A 22,692-nucleotide genomic window follows, 5' to 3' on the forward strand; every position below is an offset into this window, starting at 1 on the left:
AAGCAGCAAGAGATCTTGAGCTCCAGTGTGGTAGAGCAGGCAGACCCCCAACACCAGGACTGTACCACATGTCTTAGCATAATCAGGAGGAACTGGCAGACTCCAGCTCTGGGAACCACCATGTGCTTCAGTATAACCCCAGGCATCCTCCAGCAGCCAGATCTTCATGAGCTTCAGTTAACCCTGAAACACCTCACTGGGCCTCAGCACAGCCAGATACCACCACTATGACCGTATCTCAGTAGCAGGTAAGCTGCCAGACCTATAAGGCCTCCAGTAGTGCCAGCCACTCCCCACCCCACCCCCTCAGCACAGCATCAGACATGATGTTTCCCCAAGGGGCCTCAAGGGAATATCAGCAAAGCATCTAGGTAAGCATCCAGGGCCTGCAACCACTGATACAAGAAGCCTGAGACAACACCCCTTCCCCCCTGGGTGTAGAGCTCATATTTAAAAGAAAGGAAAAAAACTCTCCTTTCCCCAAAAAAACAGATGAGCAAGAAACAAGAAAAAAAGGAATCTGACCATAGAAAGGTAGTATGGTAACAAACTCAGAAGAGAACAGCAATGCCAAAACACCTATGGAAAAACCCCAAAGAAAAATGGGAAGTGGTCTTGGGACCAGAAAGAACTCATGGAAAAGCTCAAAAAAGAGCTTAAAAGTCATGTAAGAGAGGTAGAGAAAAAATGGGACAAGAAATGAGAGTGATGTAAGAGAATTGTGAAAAGAGTCAACAGTTTAGAAAATTGCTTACAAAGTAGAATTGACCAAATGGAAAAGGAGATACAAAATCCACTGAAGAAAAAAACCCCAACACCTCCTTAAAGAGTACAGTTTGCCAAATGGAAAAGAAAGTACAAAATCTAATTGAGGAAAACAGCACCTTGAAAGTAAGAATTGGGCAAGTGGAAGCTAATGACTCAATGTACCATTCAATGGTGCAGTAGAAAAGGAACTGAATTTGTAATCAAAGGACTTGAGTTCAAATTCTGGCCATGTTATTTATGATCTGTAAACCTTAAACAAGGAGCTTCATACTCCTGAGTCTTAGTTTCCTCATGTGTAAAATAAGTGAGGGGTTGGACTAGCTGAACTCTCTAATACCCAATTTAGTTTATCCTATTGAAATTTTTAAAAATTAGTAACAAATAGTGCCATTTGAAACCAAAACAATTGAAGTGCCTTATATATGGTAAGATTTGACTCAATCAAATAAATTCAAAAGAATGAAAGAAATGGAAGAAACTGTAAAATGCATCATGGGAAGAACAGCTGACCTAGAAAATGGATCCAAGAGAGACAATATCAAAATTATTAAATGACCTGAAAGTCATAATCAAAAGGAAGACCTGTACAGCATCTTTCAAGAAATTATTGAAGAAAACTGTTCTGATGTTCTGGAACCACAGAGGAGAATAGATGTTGAAAGAATTTACTGATCACCTCAGGAAAGAGTTCCCAAAATAAAAATTCCAAGGAACATTATAGCCACAAGAAACAATTCACATATCAGGGAATCGCAATCAGGATTATACAGGACTTGGCAGGTGCAAAATTAAAGGATTGGAAGTCATGGAACATGATATTCCAGAAGGCAAAGAATCTAGGACTACAACCAAGAATCACTTACCCAACAAAATTAAGCAGAATACATCAAGGGAAAAAATGGTCATAACGAAATAGAAGGATTTTAAATTTTCATAAGAAGACCAGAACTGTACCAAAAATTTGACCTTGAATATCATGATTCAAAAAAAGCATAAACAGGTACAAAGGGAAAAGAAAACGTAAGGGATTCAGTAGAGCTAAACGATTTAGATCCCTACATGGGAAGATGATATTTGTAATTCTTAAAAATTGTATCATTAATAGTACAGCTAAAAGTAATATAAATAGAGGGTATGGGTATAAGTTGAATTTCAGGGAATGATATAAAAAAAATTAAGGGATGAGGAGGAGTACACTATGTACAGAAGAAAGGGAGAGGTAGAAGGGGGTAAATTACTTCACATGAAGAAGTGTGAAAAACCTATTACAGTGGAGGGGAAGATGGGAAGGAAAGTGATGAGTATCACTTGAACCTTACTCTCATCAGTATTGGCTCAAAGAGAGAATCATATATATGACCAGTTGAATATAGAAATCTATCTTACCATGCAGGGAAATAAAAGGGGAGGAAATCAAGTAAAGGGGGTTTAGGGGGTAAGGACTGACAGAAGGGAGGTCAGACAATGGGAAGTAGTAGATAGAAGCAAAACACTGGTGAGGAAGGAAAGGATGAAAGGAGAGAGAAGACAGACAGGAAGAAAAATAGGATGGAGAAATACATAGGTAGTAATCATAACTGAATGTGAATAAGATGAACTCTCCCGTAAAATAAAAGCAGATAGCAGAATGGATCAAAAACTGGAATCATGCAATATGTTGTTTATAAGAAACACACTTGAAGCAGAGAGACACGCATAGAGTAAATATAAAGGATTAGCAGAATTTATTATGTTTCAGCTAAAGTAAAAAAAAAAAAAGCAGGGTGAAAATCCTGATCTAAGACAAAGCAAGAGCAAAAATAGACCTAATTAAGAGATAAGGAAGGTAACTGTATCTTGCTAAAAGGTACCATAGACAACGAAGCAATATCACAACTAAACATATATGCAGCAAGTGGTATAGCATACAGATTCTTAAAGGAAAAATTAAGTGAATTACAGGAAGAAATAGGAAATAGACAGCAAAACTATGCTAGTGGGTGATCTCAACTGTCCCCTCTCAGAATTAGATAAATCCAACCAAAAAATAAATAAGAAACTAAGGAGTTAAAGAGAATATTAGAAATATTAGACAGATCTTTGGCATGATTTAGACATCATAAGCAAATTAGAAGCGTAAGGAATACTCCACCTGTCAGATCTATGGGGAGGGGAAGAATTCATGATCAGATGAGATGGAGAGCATTACAAAATGTAAAATCGATAATTTTGATTATATTAAATTAAAAAACTTTTGTACAAAGAAAATTAATGCAGCCAAGATTAGAAGGAAAGCAGAAAGATGGGAAGCAATCTTTACAGCTGGCATCTCTGATAAAGGCCTCATTTTTCAAATATATAGAGAACTGAGTCAAATTTATGATAATACAAGTCATTGCTTAATTGATAAATGGTCAAAGGATATGAACAGGCAATTTTCACATGAAGAAATCAATGCTATCCAAAGGCCTATGAAGAAGTGCTCTAAATCACTTTGAATTAAAACAACTCCTAGGTACCACCTCACACCTATTAGATTGGCTAATATGACAAAAAAGGGAAAATGATAACATGTTGGAAGGAATGTGAGAAAAATGGGATACTAATGCATCGTTGATAGAATTGTGAGCTGATCCAAACATTCTGGAGAGCAATTTGAAACTATACCCAAAGGGCAATCAAACTTTGCATACCCTTTGATCCAGCAATACCACTACTAAGTCTGTATCCTAAAGAGATCATAAAAACAGGAAAAGGACCTACATGTGCAAAAATATTTATAGCAGCCCTTTTTGTGGTGGAAAAATATTGGAAATTGAGGGGATGCCCATCAGTTAATGGCTGAACAAGAGCTGAAGTATATGAATGTACTGGAATAGTATTGTACAATAAGAAATGATGAACAGACAGATTTCAGAAAAATCTGGAAAGACTTGTACAAACTGATGCAAAGTGAAATGAGCAGAACCAGGAAATCATTGTATACAGTATCAGCAACATTGTATGATGACCAACTATGACTGATTCAGCTCTTCTCAGAAACACAATGATACAAGACAGGTACAAAGGACTTATGAAGGAAAATGCTTTCCATATCCAGATAAAGAACTGATGGACTCTGAATGTAGATTGAAATATATTTTTTACTTACTTTATTATTCTTGTTTTTTTTCTTTTGATTTGGTTCTTTCACAACTGTAATACGGAAATATTTGTACAGGATAGCACATGTATACACTTTATCAAACAAATTACCATTTTCAGAAGAGGAGGGAGGAGGAAGAATAATTTGGAACTCAAAATCTTGTAAAAATGAATGCTGAAAATTTTCTTGACATGTAACTGGGGAGAAAAATAAAATATTATTTAAATAAAAAAAGATGAGTGCCATATATGTTATACCTCTTCATGTGAAATCTAAACACTGTTCAGATTAGATGCCCTGAAGTAATGCCATATATATCCTCACAGGATTATGTAGTATAGACCCAATCAACTATGAAGTAACATCATGTAATAATTCTGGAAGTCAACAGACTTGTATTATTGTCCTGACCCTGCCAATAAGGAGCTGTGTGATTTCAACAAGGCACTTAAATCTTGTGGTCCTTTGTTTCTTCACTTGAATTTCAGTTACAACATTCTATGAGTATCTAAAACCATTTCTACTCATGCAATTACAAACCATATGATAAAGTTTCTGCTTGTTGTTATTGGTGATATTGTTATCATTACAGTCATTACTTATCGATAAAAGTACTGTTTGGAAGTAAAACTGTTTAATAAATGTGCTTAATAAATGTTTGCTGCATTGAATTGGTAATTAACATCCAATGGTACAGTAGAAAAGGCACTGAATTTGTAATCATAGGACTTGATTTCAAATTCTGGCCATGTTATTATTGTCTGTAAACCTTAAGCAAGGAGCTTCATACTTCTGAGTCTTAGTTTCTTCATGTGTAAAGTAAATGAGAGGTTGGACTAGATGAACTCTTTAAGACCCAGTTTAGCTCTAGATCTGTTATCCTAATGAAGCTTTAAAAAATTAATAACAAATAGTACCATTTGAAACCAAAACAATTGAAGTGCCATAAAATCTCAATTAACTGTAGCAAGTCTTTAAGCTCTAATTAAAATTGTTGGAAGGGAATAGGAGATAGAACTGTGAATATTGCATTTTTAGTTAAGTTTAATCCTATTTTTCACATATAGGTCAATAGAATTTGAAGAAGATTAATTTTTGCTTACCACATGGAGGTCTCAGGTCTCAGAAAAGGCATTTTATAAACCAAAACACTTAATTCTTTTCCTTTCTGCTTTCTACCAATGAAAGGTAAAAGGTTTCCAGTTATCCCTCTTAAGACAGTGGAAGATTGCTGAATTTAGACTAGCAATTTATATTGTTTTCAGAGGTGATATAAGATTGACTGTCTTTGGAATAGAAGGAAAGTGCCGCAGGGCTAAAACTGGGCCAGATTCCCATTCATCTGGGATCATATTTTCAAAGCATGATTTTTGTTATATAACTTAAGCATTTGTAAATTCTTAGAGCCCTAAACAGACATATTCTTAAATAGCATTATAATATTCGGAAAACATAAATTATTTTTGATTATATGTATTTTTTAGATTATGCATTCCACAAATCTAAATCTCCTGTTACTAGTAGATTTGTTTGTTAAGCATGTGAAAACTTAGATTTAAAATATATTTTCTGTATATCACATTTTCTAAGATGCTTAATAGCAACCTTCAAAGTGAATAAGGCCCTGGATTGTTAACTGTCTTAGAGAGGGATTGAAACTAATATTTTTCTGTCTGCCTTCTAACAGTTCCCATCTTATGTTTTGATGATGTGGAGCTACCCTGTTTACTTGGCCAAGTTCACATAGAGAAACTTCTTTTCATCTTCCTGGAGGGAGAAAGATAATCCCATCAAAATTACATACTAATCTCTCATCAAAATACACTATCTAGTTACTTCTTCTTTTCCCTTTTGGTTCATATTAGTGGACTGGCAAACCAAGCAAACCAATTCAAAAGTGAACATTAACCCTTAACCAAAGGAATTCCTTGGGACTTTCTTTTCCTGTTTTATTGAACCAGGTTCTGACAAATAATGAGTATTTGGATAGCCTGTTAATCCTTGTGTGTTAAAGATATTTTTGTAACTACAGAAATGAATTCAGTGAGTCAATTCTCAGTTCCAGAGTAAATCATATTTAACTTCTCATAATTGGAAATAGAAAATGGGAAACTTAAGTATGATAGAGGTCAAATTATAATATAAAAAAGTAATATGATAATAATAATTTTTTGTGTTTTTTTTTTCAACTTTGCTCTAGAATCATAGTTTGTTTTTTTTGACCCCTCTAAGGTCAAAACAAGAATGGTAATTTTTTAAAAAGGAGAACCCTTATTTTTTCTTTCCTTATTGTTTAAGGCATTTTTTTTTTGTTCTGGTTTAAAATAATTAACCAGGTTTGTTTTTTTTTATTCTTCCAGTTTGAACTATTGAATAGCAGTAGAAATTGTGTCATTTGTTTTATAATCTAATGGGAACTGTTTAGAAAAGAAGACAATCTGCTAGAAAATAACCACCAAGTTACTGCATTTAGTTTTGGAGGGGGTGGGGAAGTGGGTTTTTTGTTTTGTCAGTTTTCTATGCTGATCAACTAAACAATTAAAAAGAAATGTGGCATATCTTTGCTTAATCATATAGATGATTCATCAGCATATATGGTAAGCAGTAATAATAATGATGATAATAATAGTGAACATTTTGTAGTGCTCCAAGAAACAACATTTCTAAACAGATAATCTTCTTCAGCTATTCTCTATAAGCAAATAAACAATAAAGATCATTTATAGATCTTAAATACAGAGGTGGAAGAAGGAATAAACATAATAAATTCTTTTTCCTCTTGGTAGTTGTCTAAGAAATCAGAATTCTTACTTGGAAATGAACCCAAGACAGTTTACTTGGTAGCTTTCAGAATCACTAAAGGTTCTTTATACTTGGAAAAATACTGAGTTTTTTTCCCTTTATTTTTCCTTTATTTTTTTTTTAGGAACTACAAGAGGAATTGAATAAAAATCTATTTGACAATTTAGTAGAATTTCTGGGAAAATCTCATTTGGAGTTTCAAAAGAAGTCAACAAATTGGAACTATCAAATAAAATCCAGAGAAATTCCAACTGCTGCTCTTGTTCTAGGTATTTCTAATTCATTTGTTGGCATATATTTTAGGAACAAAAAAAAAAAAGCATAATGGTAAGATACCTTGTACACAGTTTTATCTTTTTGATGCCTATTTGCATGAGTAATCTATAAAATGAATTTGAAGTGAGATTAGCTTATAATACGTTCATGTTAATTTCTAGGAAGCCCAAGAAAATTTATTTGTTATAGTTTCTTCAGCCAGTAACTTCCTTAGGCTATGTTCTATGAGTATCTGCAAAAAAAGTTTGGCAATATGGAAATTAGTCAACAGTCTTAGTGGAATAGAATGATAGGTATCTTGAATTCCTGGACTCTATTTTCAGCTCTTCTATTGAATTTGTTATCTTACTTTGATTTCTCTGTGCCTCATTTCTTTGATCTTAGTGAAGCATGATGGTTGGACTAAGGGCGGCTGCAGTCAAGCAGACCTGAGTTCAAATTTAGCTTCAGATACTTACTAGTTGTGTGACACTAGGCAAGTCACTTAACCCTGCTTGCCTCAGTTTCCTCTGTAAAATAAGCTAGAGAGAGAAATGGCAAAGCACTCTAATATCTTTGTTAAGAAAACCCCAAATGGGGTCATGAAGAGTCTGACATAACTGAAACAATTAACAGCAACAACAAATGGTTGCACTATTTAATCTTGTTTGCATGAAATAATATTTGGATGAATTGTCTAAATTGTCTGTAAAATGATTTAATTTATTATTTATCCTTGTCATGGCCTCTGGTTCCTCAGCTAAAAACTTATCTGAGCTTATTTCCCCTGTTCAGCTTCCTGTAACCTCCATCCTCCAGACCTCATCCTTCTTAATGCTTTACTAATTTCTTAATTCTTTACTAGATACTAGGATCTCTTGGCTCCTCTTGAACTTTCCAAATTCCTGACCTGCTAATCCTTGTTCCTTAATAATCACCATTATTGTCAAAGAATATGAACAGGGAATTTTCAGACAAAGAAATCAAAACTATCTATAGTCATATGAAAAAATGATCTAAATCACTATTGGTTAGAGAAATGCAAGTTAAAATAACTCTGAGGGAGTACCTCACAACTGTCAAATTGGCTAATATGACAAAAAGGGAAAATGATACATTTAATATTTCTGCCTTTCTGTGTTGGGTTGTAAGGTTTGTATGCTCTAGTTCAGGGTCAGTTTTTCTGTAGGTGCCATGTACCACTGAGAAAAAAGTATATTCTTTTCTATCCTCATTCAGTTTTCTCCAGAGGCCTGCCATATCTAACTTTTGAGTTATTTCTTTCAAACTGCTTTTAATATTTTCTCCTTGACCTGATAATTTTGGAATTTGGCTGTAATACTCTGTGGCGTTTTTCAATTTGGGGTCTCTTTCAGGGGGTGATCAGTGGATTCTTTCAATGACTATTTTACCCTCTAGTTTTAGGATCTCAGGGTAGGTTTCCTGGATGATTTATTGAAAAATGCTATCCAGGCCCATTTTTTCATCATGGCTTTCAGGTAGAACAATAATTTTTAAATTATCTCTCCTGGACCTGTTTTTCAAGTCAGTTGTTTTTCTAGTGAGGTATTTCACATTTTAAAAAATTTTTTTATTCTTTTGATTTTGTTTGACTGATTCTTGATGTTATATAAAATCATTAGTTTCCACCTACTTAATTCTAATTTTTAATGAATTGTTTTCTTTAGTTAACTTTTGTACCTCCTTTTCCATTTGGTCAATTCTGCTTTTTAAAGAGTTGTTTTCTTCAGTGTATTTTTTTCGCATCTTGTCAATTGTATTTTTTTTTTTTAGAGTTTCTGATATTTATTTCATTTGCTAATTTCACATTCCTTCTAGATTCTACGAAGGCTGTGTTAAATCAGAGAGATCCTTGTTTTGGACTACTGACTATTATTATTTCCTTTTTTTTTTTTAAGTATATTTATTTCTTTATTTTTAGATTTTGACATTCATTTCCACAAAATTTTGAGTTCCAGTTTTTCTTCCCATCTCTCCCCTCTCCCCATCCCATTATACCTTGCATTTTGGTTACCCCTTCCCTCAATGTGCCCTCCATTCTATCGTACCCCTTATCCCCATCTTTTCTCTTTTCTTGTAGGGCAAGATAAATTTCTATACCCCATTACCTGTATTTCTTATTTCCCAGTTATATGCAATAATAATTCTCAATATTTGTTTCTAATACTTTGAATTCCAACTTCTTTTCCTCCTTCCTTCCCTACCCATCCCCACTGAGAAGGCAAATAATTCAATACAGGCTACATATGTGTCCTTTTGTAAAACACTTCCATAATAGTTATGTTGTGTAAGACTAACTGTATTGCCCTGCATCCTACCCTATCCCCCTTTTTTTTCTAATCTCTCATTTGACCTTGTCCCTTCCCAAAAGTGTTTACTTCTAGTTATTCCTTTCTCCCATTTGTCTTCCCTTCTGTCATCCCCCTTATTCCACTTGTCCCCTTCTCCTCTACTTTCCTGTAGTGTAAAATAGATTTTCATATCAAATTTAGTGAACATATTATTCCCTCCTTAAGCCATATGTGAAGAGAGCAAGCTTCACTTATCCCTCTCACCTCCTCCCTTTTCTCCTCCATTGAACAAGATTTTTCTTATCTCTTTTATGAGTGGTAGCCTGCCCCATTGCATTTCTCCCTTTCTCCTCCCAGTATTTTCCTCTCTCACCCCTTAATTTTATTTTATTTTTTTATGAGTATCATGTCTTCTGATTCAACCTATACTCTGTGTGTGTGTGTGTGTGTGTGTGTGTGTGTGTGTATAATCCCCCCACCTACCCAAATACTGAGAAAAGTCTCAAGAGTTACAAATATTATCTTTTCTTGTAGAAATGTAAACAGTTCGGCTTCAGAAAGTCCTTTATGATTTCTCTTTCTGGTTTACCTTTTCATGCTTCTCTTGATTCTTGTGTTTGAAAGTCAGATTTTCTATTCAGTTCTAGTCTTTTCATCATGAATGCTTGAAAGTCCTCTATATCATTGAATGACCATTTATTCCCATGAAGTATTATACTTAGTTTTGCTGGGTAAGTGATTCTTGGTTTTAATCCTAGTTCCTTTGACCTCTGGAATATCCTGTTCCAAGCCCTTCGATCCCTTAATGTAGAAGCTGCCAGATCCTGTGTTATCCTGATTGTGTTTCCACAATACTCGAATTGTTTCTTCCTAGTTGCTTGCAATGTTTTCTCCTTGACCTGGGAACTCTGGAATTTGGCCACAATATTCCTAGGAGTTTCTCTTTTTGGGTCTCTTTCAGGAGGTGATCAGTGGATCCTTCCAATATTTATTTTGCCCTCTGGGTCTAGAATATCAGGGCAGTTTTCCTTGATAATATCATGAAAGATAATGTCTAGGCTCTTTTTTCAATCATGGCTTTCAGGTAGTCCCATAATTTTTAAATTCTCTCCTAGATCTATTTTCCAGGTTAGTTGTTTTTCCAATGAGATGTTTCACATTATCTTCTATTTTTTTCAATCTTTTGGTTTTGTTTTCTAACTTCTTGGTTTATCTCATAGTCATTAGCTTCTCTGAAGTCCATTCTCTCTTTTGAAGAACTATTTTGCTCAGTGAGCTTTTGAACCTTCTTTTCCATTTGGCTAATTCTGCTTTTTAAAGCCTCCTTCTCTTCATTGACTTTTTGGACCTCTTTTTCCAATTGAGTTAGCCTATTTTTAAAGGTGTTATTTTCCTCAGTATTTTTTTGGTTCTCCTTTAGCAAGCTGCTGTCTCACTTTTCAAGCTCTTCTATGGCCTGGGCCCATTTCACATTCATTTTGAAGGTACTGGGGGCAGAGGCCTTGACTTCCTCTGACAGCATGCAGTGTTCTTCCTCCTCCGAAAGGATGAAAGGAAACACCTGTTCAGCAAGAAAGTAACCTTCTATGATCTTATTTTTTTTCCCTTTTTTGGGCATTTTCCTAGCCTGTTACTTGACTTCCAAATCCTTTTTCAAGAGGGTCCTAGTGCTCCTCTTCCCCCTCAAGTACCATGCTCAAGGCTGAGGTTCAGATCAGCTGCTCAATTACCCCAGAGACTTTAAGCTGAGCTACCTGGACAATGGACCCAGGCTGCTTCCCTGGTCACTGTAGCCACCCACTGCTGCTACTGCTGCTGCTACCACTGCACCTCTGCTGCCACCTGGGGCCACTGCTGCAGGGACCCCATTCCCCTCTCTCCCAGATGAGAGAGCCCTCCCACACTTATCTTTGGAGCTTTCTTTGTCGCTCGTGGGTTGAGGGATCTGGGACCCTCCCTGCTGGGAATTCTGCCCTGGAGGTCTATTCAGGTCCTGTTCCTCCCAATGCCATGCAGCCAGGGCTGGGCTCTGCTCCACTCAGCGTCTTGTGAGATAGACCTTTCCTCTCGGCCTTCCAGGTTCCTTTGGCAGGGAACCTCTTTTACTCTGTTGTTCTGTGGCTTCTGCTGCTTTAGAATTTGTTGAGAGTCATTTTTTACAGGTATTTTGTGGGTTGTGGGGAAAGTGCCAGGTTATATGTGTCTTTCTACTCGACCATCTTGGCTCTGCCCATCACCAGTTGTATTTTTAAAGGAATTGTTCCATTTTTCTTCTACCTCTCTAATTTTAAAATCCTTCTGGAGTTCTTCCAGGAAGGTTTTTTGAATTTGCGAATAGTTCATATTCCCCTTTGAGGTTTCAGATGTGAGTATAGTGACAATGCTGTCCTTTTCTGAATTTGTGTTTTGATATTCCCTGTCCCCGTAATGAGAATCTATGATCTTTGATTTTCTATGTTGTTTCTTGCTCATGGTGTTTGCCTTTTAAAGTTGATCTCTGCTTCTGGGGCACAGGGGGCACTGTTCCACACTTCTTTTGCTGGAGTTTAGGGGCCTGATTATTGACTGTGTGTGCTGGGGCCTTAGATTCTTTCAGCTGGAGGCTGTAGAGTCCATAGCTTACGTGGTGCTGAACTAGAGCTGGTGGTGGTGGCTGGTGTGTGTTGATGGTGGGGTTTTATTGCATGTCCCCTGGGTTACACTGAAGCTCATAGGGTGAGGTGTGTGTGTGGTGGGGGGAGTACTGGTGTTGGCACATGCCTGCTCCACCACCCTGGTGCTCAGGATCTCCTGCTGGTTTGCTAAGGTGGGGCTTGCCAGGAAGAATCCTACCTTGTACTGATCTCCTTCTGCCACAGCAAAAGAGACCTTTACTATCAATCCCCCTAGCCTCATGAGCTAAAAAACTTCTGCACCCTGTCCTGCTGGCTCTACTGTTGCAGAATTTTTCCTGGAGCAGTAGTTTCTGGGTTTTTCCAGTTCAGTACAAGAGAATTATTGCTTACTCTGCCATCTTGGCTCCCAGGAAGTCCTGGTGTGGACAGAACAGATCTGTCTTACAGAACAGATCCTTTTATTAATGGGAATTGTTCTATGAAGTTTGGATGTAAGTTAAAGGGCCACACTTCAGGACTTAGAGGGCCACATGTGGCCTTAAGGCCTTAGGTTCCCCTCTACTGATCTTGTCCTTTGGCTTCAGAAATATTATAACTCCCCTGGTTTTTCTCCTTCTGTAAATGCTCCTTTTCTGTCTTTTGTTCTTTACTTTATAAATTTTCTGTTAACCTGCTGTCTCCATGTAGAAGATTTCACCATAAATGACTTCAGGCCTGACCTCCCTTCTTGGAATGAAATTCATGTTTCTGTATCTTAAAGGATATTCCCACTTGGATGTTCACCCAGCAGCAGCATCTCAAACTTGATTTCAAAAACTGAATTTATTCTTCTTCCCCGCAACCTCTCTTCCTGTCAGTAATACCATTCACCCAATTTCCTCATGTTTTTTGGAATCTGTCACATTGTTCTTTTCCTGCTGTCACCTCCTTCTCTATCTCCTTTGATGAAGCATTATGCTCTTTATCTTTCTGTTTTGTGGATATTCCCCAGGGTGCTGGTCTTCTGTGTATCTATAGCCATACCTTTGTAGCTGTATAGATATTTCTGAATGTGTATATAAATATGGAATAGATATCGATATGCACACATGTATATTGGTGTATATGTATATTTAAATAGACATGTGTATGTATAAAGACCTGTTACTTTTATATATACATATATGTGAATATGAATGTACATATACATACATATATATTTACTACCTTGGAGATTTCTTCATTTCTCAGGGGTTTAGTTATTATCTCTATGTTGATGGCCCTAAAATATGTAATTTCTCTCCTGGACTCTAGTCCTGTATTAGCAGCTACTTGTGAATATCTGTCTTCATCAGGAATTTTCCATAGGTATAGCAAACTGAAAATGTACAAAACTAGTATTATATTCCCCCCCAAAACCAATCTCTTCTTCAACCTTTCCTCTTTCTGAAAGTACCACCGGACTTCTTATCTTCTGGATTTCTATCTTAGAAGGTTGTCACTTCCCATATCTGTCTGTTGTCAGGTCTTTTTGATTTCTACCACCACTACATCTCTCAAGTCTGTTCCCCTCATTTTTCCACTTCTACAGCTTCAACCCTCATTCAGGCCATAATGACCTCTTGCTTAGACTATTGTAATAGCTTCCTGGATTCCAACCTTCCCCTCTCTAGTCCATAGTCAACAAATTGATATACCTATTGGAGTACCATTATTTAATTTCCCCTACCCAAAACTCTTGCAGCTCCTTATTGCAAAGACAAAATACAAAATCTATAGCTTGTCATTTAAAGCCCTCCATAATGTGGCTGCCACCTACTTTCTGGTTTTATTTCATATTATTCTTTAAAGTGACCTGCTAGCAGTTCCTTTAAAAAGACATTCCATTTCATAAGATCATAGATGTAAAGTTCAGAGGGACCTCAGACATCATTGAGTCCAAACCTCTCATTTTTCAGATAAAGAAACTAAAACCCAAACAGATTAAATGACTTGCCTAGGGTTACACAGCTAGGAAATGTATCAGGCAGGTTTTGACATCAAGTCTTCCTAATTCCAAATCTAGCATTCTATCAGTGACAATACTTTGCCTTACTATCTTTGCTCAGGTGGGTGCCCTATGTCTGAAATGCCCTCTTTTTTCCCCTTATCTTCTTAGAATTGTGAGTTTCCTATAAAGTTCAACTTAGGTGTCATCTCTTAGGTAGGGCCTTTCTTGATTGAAGTCAGGAAGACTCATTTTCCTCAGTTCAAATCTTGCCTCAGATACTTATGTAATCCTGGGCTATGTGATCCTGAGAAAGTCACTTAACCCTGTTTTCCTCAGTTTCCTCATCTGTAAAATAAGCTGGAGAAGGAAATGGTAGACCACTCCAGTATCTTTGCTAAGAAAACACCAGAGTGGGTAACAGACAGTGGGACACAACTGAAAAATGACTGAACAACTGAACATACATACCCCCCCCACACACACACGTGTATGTATTTTTTTTTTCACTTATCTATATAATTATACTTCCCAACTAAAATACAACCTTGAGGGAATCCTCTTCTTCTTTTTTTTTATGTTACCAGGACCAAGTACAGTCCCTAGTTTACAAAAGGTTTGATTAATTTTGATTACCCCACTCTAAAGACTTTGAATGCAGCTTGGTGATAAGATGGTATGCCCTTTGCCCCACATTAGCACAGCTAGCTTCAGATATACTTATTCCCAAGGTGGCCTAAATGTAATAGATTTTTCATCCAGTTAAGTCAAAAAGGGTTTTGATCTACCTCAGTGGAAGGAGTACTTCAAAATATTTTGTGTTTCAGTTGTCTATGTATTTGTCTTATCACCCAGTTAATCTATTTACAGGTACTGTAGCTAACTTTTTATGTCTCCCCCAGAGCCTAATATTTAGTATGTGTTTGATAGATAAAAAAATAAGCTTTAAATTGCCCAATAACAAATTTACTTTACACGTATTCATTTAGCATAGTGGCTAAGTAATAAAATATTTTTGTCTCAAGTTTTTGTTCCTTCTTTGTATACCTTTCTTTGGGAATATTTTGAGATTCCAGTCCAAACAAATAAGATTGTTTGCCTAATCCAGAACTATTGTGAAGTCTTATGGATTACTTAAAAAAAAAATCTGTTAGTAGGAGTGTACTTTTTATTTCTTTGTTGTTCATTTGACATGTTGTATCATTATTAGTGATTAAAAAGAATCTGACATTGATTTTTTTTCCCCTGCAGGTGTGAATGTAACCGATCATGATTTAACATTCAAAGGTCTAACTGAGATGCTCAGAGATACAGTTACTCCATATGTTGTCTCATTGCAAGCTAAAGAATGCCCAGGTAATGTATAAATATTGTAATGACTTTGGTAACTGCTTTAAAGATATTATTAGAATATACATGCTAAAAGTTCTCTCAAATTTGGAAAGAATTTTCTGTAACATAGTGATAATAAAGAGGAAGGAACACATTTACATATTTCCTCCTTCCTTCCTTCCTTCCTTCCTTTCTCTTTTTCTTTCTCTTTGTCTCTCTCTCTCTTTCTCTCCCTCCTCCTCTCCTCTCTCTTTCTCTCTTTCTTTCTCTTTTTCCCTCTTCCCCTCCTTCTGTCAGCTAGAAGAAAATAAGGCTGAATTGGGCAATGTTGAGGTTTTCAGTCTCCCCAAATCCTGTTAATGGGTTAGGTCTGCCTTGTTTGGTAAACATGAACACACACACGCGCACGCGCGCGCGCACACACACACACACACACACACACATATTTTCACTGACTAATTAGAGGGAAAGCAATCTAAATCACCCAAAAAATCTAAATTTTTATCTTTCTTTTGTATTCTTATATTCAGATAGATAAAATTGCTGGAATTTGGCATAACAAAATGGTAACTGTTGATGTCTTTAAGTTATTCTTAAAGTTTAATGAATAGATATTTACTTTAGAACATTCCCATCTACCTAATATGGATCTCAACCCCTTCGCTTCTTTTTTTATTTTTATTTTTTATTTTTTCTGCTCTTTTAAAAAAAAATCATTTATTTATTTATTTTTTTCCAGTATTCCACAATCACTACCATACAACCTAGATTTTTTCTTTCCCTCTCTCCTCCCTCCCTCTCACCTACCTTCTCCCTCCCCGGGGCAGCATACTATTTTATATAGGTTCTGCACATACATTCCTATTAAATAAATTTTCACCATAGTCATGTTGTATAGAAGAATTAAAATGAATGGGTGAAATCATATAACAAAGCAAAACGTAATACAAAAGAAAATGATCTGCTACAATCTGCAATTGAATTCCATAGTTCTTTCTCTGGATGTGGAAGGCGTTTTGCCTTAAAAGACCGTTGGGAATTTTTTAAGTCCTTGCATTGCAGTGAAGTTCTAAGTCTACCAGAAAAAGTCCTCACACACTGTGGTTGTTGCTGTGTACAGAGTTCTCCTGGTTCTGCTCCTTTCACTCAGCATCAGATCATATAAGTCTTTCCAGGCCTATCTGAAGTCTTCCTGTTCATCATTTCTTATAGCACAATAGTATTCCATTACATTCATATACCATAATTTATTCAGCCTTTCCCCAATTGATGGGCATCCTCTTGATTTCCAGTTTTTGGCCACCACAAAGAGAGCTGCTATATACAGTCCTAGAAGCAATATTACTGGGTCAAAGGGTATGCACATTTTTGTAGCCCTTTGGGCATAGTTCCAAATTGCTCTCCAGAATGGTTGGATGAGCTCACAGTTCCACTAGCAATGAATTAGTGTTTCAGCTCTCCCACATCTTCTCCAATATTTATCATCTTGCTATTCTGTCATGTTAACCAATATGATAGGTGTGATGTGGTATCTTAGAGTTGTTTTGATTTGCATCTCTCTAATCAATAGTGATTTAGCCCTTCACTTCTTAGTAGCTGGGCTGGGAAGAGCTGGAAAGGTCACCTAGTTTATCACACTGTTGCCACTGTGGTGATGGTCTTGTATGTCATATTAAGGTAAGCTTGGAAACTAACATGAATTACATAACTGAGGCATTTTCAAAACTGTCCTAACCTGATAAAACTTGATAGACCTGTCTTGATGATGTAGTTTTGAGAATCCACCATCACTTCATATTAGTGTGAGACCCTAGAATAGAGGTGCACCTAGAATAGGTGCAGGCTTGAGGCCACTTGTAGCCCTCTAGATCCTCAAAGGCAGCCCTTTGACTAAATCCAGACTTCACAGTACAAGTCCCCTTAATAAAAGGATTTGTATTACAAAACTTCGACTCAGTAAAAAAAAAAAAAAAAGACAGCACCTTAGGATTTAGGCCACATGTAGCCTGGAGGCTGTAGATTCCCCACCCCTGCCTTAGAATAAGACTTTCATTGAGGATAGAAGAGATAAAGTTATTCTTGGTTGTTAGCCTATATCTTTTGCCTTCTGTTGTATTCCAATGTCATTCTCTCAAATGAGCTACAATATTGTTCTCCTTTTTGTGGCTATTAAACCATGTGTGATCCTGACTGTGATTTCTTGGTACTTGAATTCTTTATTTCTGGCTGCTTGCAGTATTTTGTATTTGATCTGGAAGTTCTGTATTTTGTCTGTTATATTACTGAGATTTTACAGCTTGTAATTTCTTTCAGAAAATGACTGTTATATTCTGTTCTACAGTACTCTCAGACTCTTAAGAGTTCTGGACAGTTTTCTTTTAAGATTTCTTGTCATTTGATATGTAGGTCTTTTTTTTTTTTCATAGTGTTCAGGTACTCCAGTGATTCTTAAATTTTTTTCCCCAAATCTGTTGTAGGTCAATTGGTTTTGAATGAGATACCTTGCCTTTTCTTCTATATTTTCAATTTTTTAACTTTGTTTTAATATTTCTAGGTGTCTCAGAGTCATTGGCTTCTGTTCAGTCCATTCTAATGTTCAGGGAATTTGTTACTTGGGCAAAGTTTTGTATCTTATTTTAATTCCCTTTTCAGTTCTTTCTTCCATAGCTCTCATTTCTTTTCCAGTTTTTCCTCATTTTCATTTTCATTTATGAAAAAAATTTTTTGAACTCTTAAAAAGAAAACATTCATCTCTCCAGGAACTCTAGCTGAATTTGTGCCTGAGCTGTGTGTGTGTGTGCGTGTGTGTGTGTGCGTGTGTGTGTGTGTGTGTGTGTGTGTGTGTGTATGTGTGTGTGTGTGTGTGTTTAAGACTTTTCTTGGAGATGTTTTAGTCATTCTCTCCTTCTGGGTTTGTATCTTGAGTGTTGTTGTCACCATAATAGCTTTTTTATTTGCTCAGCATTCCAGCCTACCTCTTTACTTTGGACTTGATATTAGGCTATATCCTACCAACCTCTGGAAGCTCTGTTGCCAGAATGTTCTGTTGCTGATTTCTTTAGGTTTTGAGTTTACTCCAGGATCTCAGGGACAGATCAGCCTGGGGACTTGTGAGCTTTTAGTGCTTATGAGATGGTTTGATCCAGGAAAAATTCTGATTTCTGCACCTATGGTCTGAGCTTTGCAAGTTCCTGACCTAGGAATTGGATCTGAGCAACAGTTAGACTGCTACTTTAAGTTAGCTAATATTAGCCAACTGGGAAGTTTTGCTGGTTCATGGTGATGTAGCAATACAAGTTCCCCTTTGGTCTGGAATTCCAACCCTGCTTATTCTGTAGCAGGCTGCCGACTGGGCTAGGAACTAAATGTGAGACCCAATCCAGCTTTTGGGATTTGAGCCACTCTGCTGTTACTTCTAAACTGGCTCTTCACTGAGTACATTGCCTCGACCAGGTGGGTGATGTGGGGGAAGGGGTATGTGTCACCTCATTCCTTTTTGGATTTGTGACCCAGGACTGAGTAGGGAACAACAAAGCTGATATGTTGTATTTGTTCCTGTAGCAGTAACCCAGTGGGTGTGGGACCTTCTCTTATTGTTCACTGAAATACTCTTCACAGAGCATTTCACAAATTCCTGGCCAGACCCCATCCCCTGTGTCCATAGACCTCTCTGTCTGTCTCCCTATGCTGACTTATACTGTACAACTTAATCACTGATTTTTTTTTTTTTTTTGGATTTCCCCCTGAAGATTCACTCAATAATTTTTTAGATTTGGTTGGAGCAGTTTGGGGAAGAGCTTGCTGTCCTACTTCCTGCTATTCTACCATCTTGACTCTATCTCCTACCAATAATTATTTTTACATTTAGATTCTACCCCATTTCTTCATTGTAGAATGAAGGTGACCATGAGTTCTCAAAGGCCACATCAATAGAGCCCAAACTCCAGCTGATCCTATTAAGCTAGAAGGGCTTTAAGTTCAGTCCTATACCTGTCTTCCAAGGACTAACCTGAATTAGTTTATTACCAAGTCTTACCACCAAGTTGACTAGATGATGACTTTTTTAGCTCCAGTTATTCTCTGTGATTACATTCCAAGTTTTTGATGGTTTCATTATGTTTTTACAGAGAGAAATCTACAACCACAAAATCATACCTACAAGTATTGATATTGCTAATTGCTAAGGTGGATATAAAAGAGATAATCATTGTTACTTTGGCAAGAATGACATCTTTAGATTTTTGAAGCTATGCTCCTTCCTACTCTAATTTTGAGCCTCAACAATTTACTAAACCCTATTATTGTATTAAGTAAAAAGATATGTGATTCTTCCTCAAAAGTAGCTCCAACTAATTGTATGTCTAAATTCTGTGCAAAATATGTGGGTTGAATAAGGGGGAAATATAATATGCAAAAATAAAGTAATATTCTAGCAAATAGTTTTTCACCTTTTAAACTGTATAAAGTGAATGAATTTTCTTACTTTTTTTTTGTTCTATAGATGTAAAGCATCTTTTGCAGAAGCTGGCATTACAGCTGATGGGATGCTGTGTAGATACAGAGTCCACAGAGGAGGAGTATGTTCAGTCATCCCAGAGAAAGATGCATTATTCAATGGCCTTTCTTTCTACTTGGTACAGAAGTGTCACACAGGTACGTATAATCAATTTTCTGTGAAGTAATTGGCTTATGATTGAAGAGTTTTAGAATCATAAAAGGTGTTACAATATTTTATTCTAATAAGGACAACACATGTAGCACTAGTTTTAATTGAGTAGCAGCTCCTTATTTCCCTTGAGAGTGATAGAATTTAAAAGTGTCCTTTCATTGGTATACCGACTGATTTCTAGTAAGTGCCTGGTATTCTTATGTGAGGATGTTCTTCTTTGAATATTTATAATATAATGGTTTAAAAAGAATATTAAGAAGGAGACATCTCGTAAAGTGTACAGTGTAAAACAAAACCAAGTGCTGTTTAACTGTAATGACTAATCTTGGACCAAAGAGAAGATCAGATAATATACCTACCTCCTTTCCTTGGAGAAGTCAGGGAGCATGGGTATAGAATGTTGTGTACCCTGTCAGACAAAAATCATTGTGGTTTGGTTTTTTAGTTAGTTTAGGTTAACCATTTTTCTTTGCCTTTAACAAAAGGCTGACTGGATGGGTAGATGAGGGTATGTTGGGAAATAACTGTGATTTAAAAACAGTGTCAATGAAATTGTAATTTAAAACAGAACACTAAAAGTTAGCAATGCTTGATTCTGCCACTGTGATTAGCTCTGTGACTTTAATATAAATTATTTAGTTTCCCTTACCTCTGTTTTTACTTTTTCTGCAACAAGACTATTCTGTCAATACACACTAAATACATAATCCTGTGAGCATTAATTCTATTTTAAAAGGCTGATAGGGGAGAATCTGTAACTCTCTTTGAAATCTTTGAAAAGAAATGCTCTATTAGTACTAAGGATGATAAAATATACGTTGTCATTACCTTTTGAAGGTTAGTGAGACATTTCTAAAGTGCTAGGATATCCTATCCGGGGTGGCATTATGATATGATTATATGATGATGTTTTAGCTGTTATTATTATTTCATGCTCTAGAAGGGACCTCTTGAGAAACTTTCCATAAAGTTTTATTAGGAATAAGCCAAGCCTTACTGTCATTCATTAGTTCTCTCCACAGATTATAATTTTGTTTTTAAATCATTTGCAGTTTTTGCATTTTTGTCAGATGTATGTGTTGATGAGGGGTGGTGTTAGATGATCTCTAGTATCCCTTTGTGCTTAAAAATTCCATAATTATGGTTGCAGTTCTCATAATCACATTAAGTGCTTAGTATGAACAGAGTGCTATATTAGGCATGGGTAGAAATACACTATTCACATAAGACACTTCCTTACAGAATGGAAGGGCTCATCGTAGGTACTAGGATAGGTGCATTGACAAATATAACATGCTATTACACACACACCCACACACACGAGCACACACACACTTATATATGGGTTACAAAAATATAAAACAAAGTGTTCTTTGTGATTGGTTTGAAAAAATGACATATGGTTAATATGGAGAATCAAAGGAAAACTTCTTCCAGAAGACATTTGAGTGGTCTTTAAAAGGCCTAGCTAGAAAGTCAACAATGCTTTTAATAACTCCAGTCCTTTACTAAGCACAGAGTCTCAGTATTCTGTCAGTAAAACAATATGGCAGCAAAACATTAACACTGCCTCGAAATCCACACCCTTTCTCCATACTTCTCTCTTTTTGTTGGGATTATGAGTCATCCAGGTTCATAACCTCAGAGTTCTCATTGTCTCTTGGTTCTCTCTGCCTAATCCTGTCATTTTTGCATCCACAGCATGCCACATTTGTCTGTTTTACTGCACTGAGAGAACTACCACCCTAGTTCAGGCCCTCTCACCTCTTGCCTCTCTGAATGTAATAGCCTCCTAATTGATATCCCTCATTATATTCACTTTTTTCTCTAGTGTGCCCAGCGCACAACTGCCAAAACAATTTTTTTAAGGCACAGATGTGACTATATTACTCCCCTGCTCAAAACTCTTTCCTATATTATATAGGATAAAATATAAATTCTTTAGCCTGGAATTTAAAGTACCCCACAATGTGGCTCCTATCTCTCCACTCTTATTTTATATTGGTTTCCTTCACAAAAACTACATTTCAGCCAAGTTTCACGACTTGAGTCCCTTGAACTCAACAGGCTTATGCCCTGGGGCTTTGCATTCACATAGGCTATTTGAATGCTTAGAATGCACTTCATTCTTATCTTACCTTTCATAAACTATATATTTTTTAAGTGTACCTCCCTTGTGAGAAAATCCCCCAACTAAGTTTTAGTATTCTCACATATACTTCATTTTACCAATCCATTATATTTATTTATTTACATACTGTATCTCTTCCAGTAACATGTGAATTCACTGAGGTCAGTAACTACTTACTTTTTGTTTTGCATCCATACTACAATGCATAGTACATAGTAGGTGCTAATTCAGTATTTATTGAATTGAACTTAATTGAAGTGGTGATTGATAATATACATAAAAAGACAAGGGACCAGAAAGGTAAGTACTGAAAAAGTTACTGGATTTAGTGATTCAAAAGTCACTGGAGTTCTTTGAGAGAATGGTTTTAGCTTGCATAGGAGTAGATGCCAGATTACAAGGGGTTGTGGAGAGATTAGTAGAGAGAAAATAGTAATATAAAGTTTAGGTGATGATTATAGTAAACATACCAGTGATGGGGAAGCTAGAAATGGGCTAGGAACTATGTGGGGTTGAAGGATCTAGAGAACACTTTTCTATGACTGGGAGGACTGAGAATCAGATGGGAAGGAACTAGCAAAGATAAAAAAGATTGAAGATACATGAGAGAGACCCTGGAAGAAGTGAAAAAGGATGGGATTAAAAACACAGCTTAGGAGGTAGAGCCAACATGATGAAATACTTGCAGAGTTGAGACTAGGGGGCAGTAAGCAGGCTT

General features: G+C 36.4%; 1 protein-coding gene across 3 annotated transcripts in view; it reads left to right on the forward strand.

Annotated features, from left to right (window-relative positions):
• Nucleotides 1-22,692, forward strand: part of ORC3 (origin recognition complex subunit 3) — a 105,553-nt gene that overhangs the window by 8,266 nt on the left and 74,595 nt on the right. For all 3 annotated transcript variants that reach the window (XM_072642778.1, XM_072642780.1, XM_072642779.1), the window contains exons 4-6: nt 6,819-6,963; nt 15,094-15,198; nt 19,676-19,827. In XM_072642778.1, the coding sequence (XP_072498879.1) occupies nt 6,819-6,963; nt 15,094-15,198; nt 19,676-19,827 (402 nt within the window). The remainder of the gene's footprint in view (nt 1-6,818; nt 6,964-15,093; nt 15,199-19,675; nt 19,828-22,692) is intronic.

Source organism: Notamacropus eugenii, chromosome 2 (genome assembly GCF_028372415.1).
Source record: "Notamacropus eugenii isolate mMacEug1 chromosome 2, mMacEug1.pri_v2, whole genome shotgun sequence".
Classification (NCBI taxonomy): Eukaryota; Metazoa; Chordata; class Mammalia; order Diprotodontia; family Macropodidae; genus Notamacropus; species Notamacropus eugenii.